Here is a 5,170-nt window from a genome sequence, read left to right on the forward strand (position 1 = left end):
CAGGTGCTTTCATCCCCAGATAGTCTCCAAAGGATGAAATCAGTCGAATGATATGTGCACTTTTCATTTGAATAGATATTGACATGCTTATTTCCAAAAGTCCTGTGGCAGTTCACATTACCACCAGTAAAGGAGGAGAGCTGAGTATTTCGGAAAAGCTCCATAGGAGATCAGAAGGGCAGCCCAGCATAAGAAACACTGACCCAGAGTAATTTCAGAACAGCTTCCAGTTTCCTGAAAGGCGCATCAGGAGAGAATCTAGTAGTGGATGAGTGGACTCCCCGGGGAAGTGAAGAAACCACTCTTACAAGACTCCCATCTTCCTCAGATGGGGGCAAACCCTCCTTCCTCTGCACAACTTCCCCCAAGGCCCCTCTATAAAACAGTGCCGTGGGATGGAGCAGAGGAGACGCTAGGCTGTGGGGAATCCTCAGGACCCAGGAGGACTTCTGGGTGGGTAAGTTCTTTCCCTCCTGCAGTGTGGCTGGTTCAGTGTTCCAGGTAGATGTTCAATCTCCTGGGAGGCGCCTGGCCCAGTCTGAGCAATTCCAGATGGCTGCCTGGGACTGTGGATTTGCAGGGTCGGCAGAGGCAAGCCTTCTCACCCTCTGCCTCTCGCATTCCTCCTGAGACACGTAAAGGCCCTCCTTGGTTGGGGAAGGCAGAGGGTGGAGGGCATGGGCCATGGCTGGGGACGGTATGTGGCTTTTAGAGCTTTCAGCGGGGGTAGGGGTGGCATGCTATCTGCTCTGTGTTCCTAGGAAGGCCAGCAACCATTTATTCTTGATCCTCTTTTGTTTCACAGACTCTAAGGAGCACATTAAGTACAAAGGTAATATTCCCATCTTCACATCCAGGCCCACAGGAAAGCCAACCTGGTCTGCTGCTTTTCAGAAAGATGTCCCAGCGTCCTGGAGTGTCAGGGGCTAGGCTCAGTGTCAGCTTTTCTGGCCCATCCTGACTTCTTTTTATGCCTTTGTCCACCTCAATCCAAAGTCCCCGCATGATGTGGCCATTGTGTGTGTGTGTGTGTGTCTGTGTGATGCACCATGTTCTCCATTGCAGAACAACACCGAGATGAAACTTGTACTTCTGGCTCTTCTGTTTGGGGCCATATCAGCTCTTCATCTGAGTAAGTGTCCTTGGCCTTCAATCTTTCTTTCTATTCTGCTCATTTCTATAATAAATGGAATCGGAGTCACATAGCCACCTCCTTGTGTGGCCATCCCCTGTTTCAGGATATCTGCATACTTAGAGGAGCAGAGATTTTAGAGCCAGGAGTTGAATGGACTCCTTAGAACATGCATGTCTGCGATCTTGGTGCTACTATGACGTTCTCAATTTTGTCCTTTCTACATAATGCTAGTGATGGCTGTAAGAATAGCTGCTTTTTGCTTTGAGCTCACTGAGTGTGCTAAGCATTTCCTATGCATTGTCTCCTTTAACCTTCATAGCCTCCTCACGAGGTACATGGTATTATATACCCATTCACAAACGAAGACATAAAGCTAGTAGATGATGCAACTGGTACCAAATGCACAACTGCCTGACTCTGAGTCCTTGCTATTAATTTCCTGCCTGCCTGACTTTGGGTTCTCAATGAGACTGGTTCCAGGCTCTTCTCTTTCCTGGGTTGAAAGCTCAGATACCTGGGGCAAGGTGGGAACTGTCCATGGTTCTGGGGAAGAACTGGAGACGATGTCAAGGAGGGGCACTTGGCCTTTCTCCCTGCCAGAGATTGACATGTCCAATTTTGAGAGCTCCTTGGGAGATGAGACCCTGCCTCAGGATAAGGAGATGCCAGAACTTGAGGCAGGGGATGCCCCCCTGCTGACGGGAGAGGACTGGAGCTCTGGAAGTGAAGGTGCCCCTGAGGAAGAGGGGGCTCTGGAGTCTGTCTCAGCCTTGAATGAATTGGACAAGAACCTTCAGTGCCCTAAGGAGGAAGACACAGTGAAACTGGTGGGCAGCCCTGCATGCAAAACCTGCCGCTTCCTCCTGGTGCGGAGCGCCTTTAGTTTTAATCAGGCTGAGGTGAGTGGCCTGTGGCTGTGGCCGAGGCCTCAGTGGGGTCTGGCTGGGGATGCCTCTAGCCTCTGTGTCCCTGATAATTTTCTTCATGGAGGACCACGGAGGTGTCAGCAAGGGCTGAGGTCTGCGGACGAGATGGGGGCAAGAGGGGAGGGCCGTGTGGAAACAGAAAGGGCATTTTGATCTCCAGCCTTCAAATGGAGGTGGGTAGGGGGTGAGGGGGTGAATTGTGGAGACTGGAGACCCAAGGCTGGGGTCGCCTGACTTGTGGTGGGAGGGGCAACCCCTCCCTCTTATCCTGCCTGCAGCTTACTTGCCGGAGGTGCTACCGGGGCAACCTGGTCTCCATTCACAGCTTCAACTTCAATTCCCGGATCCAGTGCGCAGTCAGGGGGCTCAACCAGGGCCAAGTTTGGATTGGAGGCCTGGTCACAGGCAGGGCAAGAGGGGCTCCAGCACTGAGTGGGGAGCCCCTCCTGACTCCATCCAGTGCCCAGCTGGCTGCGGATTTGTCTGTGCTTCCGGTATGATCTTCGGAAGAATTGGGGCTAAATGGACACATGGGTGAGACCCCAAGGGGGGCTGTCCAGGCACTGGGAGGAGCCAAGGATTTAGAATGAGGAGTTTGTGTCCATGTTCCATTCAGCCTCTGTCTATGGGACTTGGGCAAGACTGTGAGCCTGGGTCCTCGGCTCTTGGATGGGGCTACTCTACCTCTCTACCTCTTGTTAACTCCTGCTCCAACTCGTGAGGGCTGGAAGGATGTGTGCGTAACTGAGATGCGCGGAATGTGGTGGTGATGGTCACTGTGGACCAATATGCTGGTGACCAGGATAGTGTCCACCATGGTCCAGCAGTCAAGGGCAAATGCCTGACAGGTATCAGGAGGATCAGACAGGGACACTTCCAGCTTTGTCCTTCTGTCTGGCCTTTGCCCCATGCCTTAGCCCACCTCTTCCCCTCCTGCCTCCTTTAGGGTTCCTGCAAACGTTTTCGGTGGGTTGACGGCAGTTCTTGGAACTTTGCATACTGGGCACCCGGCCAGCCCTGGGCTCATGGTGGCAGATGTGTGTCATTGTGTACCCGAGGTGAGGCAGGAGCAGAGCTGAATGGCGGTGAGGCCCGGGATGTGGGAGGGACTCGTGGAGACGTGCGCAGAAGAAGACCTGGATCTTTAGACTCCACCTTTACGGAGGTGTGGGGTTGGGCGGGAAGGGGAAAGGCCCTCCTGGGGCTGAGTCAGGTGGACAAGAGGCTGAAGTCCCCTTCCCGCTCTGCCTTTGCAGGGGGCCAATGGCGTCGAACTCTCTGCAGCAGGAATCTCCCCTTTATCTGTTCCTACTGAGCTGGACACAGCCAGGACTTCAGAGCCGCGGCCTCCCTGGGAAGCTCACTTTCCTCCCCTACTTGCCGCCCTCCCTCCATCCCAGCAATAAAACTGCTTTCCTGAAACGGATATTTTCCCTCTGATCATTGATCTACTCTGCTTAGCCCCACTCATGAACTTCCTGGCCCACGATGACTGCCCTCCCCACTCTACTGTTTTTCATAAAAGGAGCCAGAGGTCAACACTCTCAGGGAGAAAGGAACACAGGACAGGGGTGCTGTGGGGCCTTCCTGGAGACAGAGGAATGGACTCAGGTGGTGGCTCTTTCCATAGATACCCTATTATTGGGCACCTGCCCCGGCATCTCCCTGGACCCTTTCAAGGTGGACTTTCAACGTCTTAAATGTATTTGCATCTCTATGCCCAAGGGCATTTTTCCCTCCCACAAATTGTGGTTGCCTTAATGTGCCAGGAAATTAGCATTGGGAACAGTGCACAACTCTCAGGAGCAGGTGTGCATGCCCTAATCCCTTGCCTCTAGAGTGGAAAAGTTGTAAGGTATGTATCAGGCAGTTTCCTAGGGCTTCCCAGTAGGATTAATTTTCAGTTGTCCACTGAAGTAGCTGCTCTGTAACACACATTTCATTGACTGCCTTCTCTTCCCCATGTGAATTCTCCTCTTCCCTACTAGTGTCCCTGCACCTCCCAAGTAAACTATTTGTCTTAGGGTGTTTCTCGGGAAACCCAGTATAAGACACCCCATTCTATGTTCAACTGTATATAAAGCCTGGGAATACAACAAATCACAGCCCCTGCCATTTGGGAACATGCCATTGCTTATAATATAAACACAACATTGACTAACTGTCACCTCTTATGGCACACCCGCAAAGTAATCCCTGCAGTGGCAGGCACCTTACAAAGATGACCTTATGGGACCATTAATAATTATCCTGTTTTATAGAACTAGGCTCAGAGAAGTTGTGACCTGTTAAAAGACCTGCTCAAGGCTGGACATCTAAATGTGACCAATATTGTGATTCGACTCTCTGCTTTGGGAGCAGTCCTTTTAGTCATTGGGATTCCATGGCTGGAAGTGTTGGCCATGATCATATAGGGCTGAAGCACAGGGGGAGGCAGGACAAAGTCTTGGCTTTGTCTTGAGGCCTATGCCTCAACCCACAGGGAGATGGGGAGTTGCAATCAGAGGTGAGAACGGAAGATATTCTGAATTCTTTGTCTGGGAGGTGAGCAGAAAGTAAGAGGTCCTTTCTCTGAAGTTCTTTTCCTCTGGGATTCCATAAATTCATAGAATTACAGATGGCATCAGGGTCTTAGAAGCAAAGCAAGAACTTTTTTTTGAATATGGCCTAGATAGGAAAAGCCACTTGCTTAAGTTTGCACAGTTAAGTTGAGAAAGAAATCAAACTGAGGTGCATTGTAACTCTGTTCCGTAACAGTCTGTTGACTTCAGAGATGGTAGAATTCTTAAATGCATTCAGGGTTCAGCTCTGTGCTGGGGGCCCTGGAGGACGGCAGCTCAAGTAGAACTTTGGCTCCTCGCCCTCACAGACTTTATATTCTGCTGTGGGAAAGCACTGCTTCCCTTTATTCCAATAGGAATAATAAAGAGTAACAGAATCTCCCACTTGTTAAACGTGTACTAGGTGCCAGGCCCTGTGTTAAGTGGTAGGTGGCCTTTATCTTATTCTTCATAAATATCTGCTGTTGGAGTATGTGTTGTGATAGAAGTGTGACTTCGGGTCCATGGCAACCCCCTTTGGAGGATTAACGTCAAGAAGGGGGCATGAT

At 50.9% G+C, this 5,170-nt stretch overlaps 1 protein-coding gene across 1 annotated transcript; it reads left to right on the forward strand.

Moving 5' to 3' along the window:
• Positions 1–336: 336 nt before the first annotated feature.
• Positions 337–3,474, forward strand: PRG2 (proteoglycan 2, pro eosinophil major basic protein). Its single transcript, XM_017680529.3, has 7 exons — positions 337–457; positions 806–832; positions 1,066–1,132; positions 1,736–2,034; positions 2,340–2,555; positions 3,008–3,119; positions 3,318–3,474. The coding sequence occupies exons 3-7, from the start codon at positions 1,078–1,080 to the stop codon at positions 3,374–3,376; spliced, it is 741 nt and encodes a 246-aa protein (XP_017536018.2). The 5' UTR covers positions 337–457; positions 806–832; positions 1,066–1,077; the 3' UTR covers positions 3,377–3,474.
• The last annotated feature ends 1,696 nt before the right edge of the window (positions 3,475–5,170 follow it).

This window comes from Manis javanica, chromosome 11 (genome assembly GCF_040802235.1).
Source record: "Manis javanica isolate MJ-LG chromosome 11, MJ_LKY, whole genome shotgun sequence".
Classification (NCBI taxonomy): domain Eukaryota; kingdom Metazoa; phylum Chordata; class Mammalia; order Pholidota; family Manidae; genus Manis; species Manis javanica.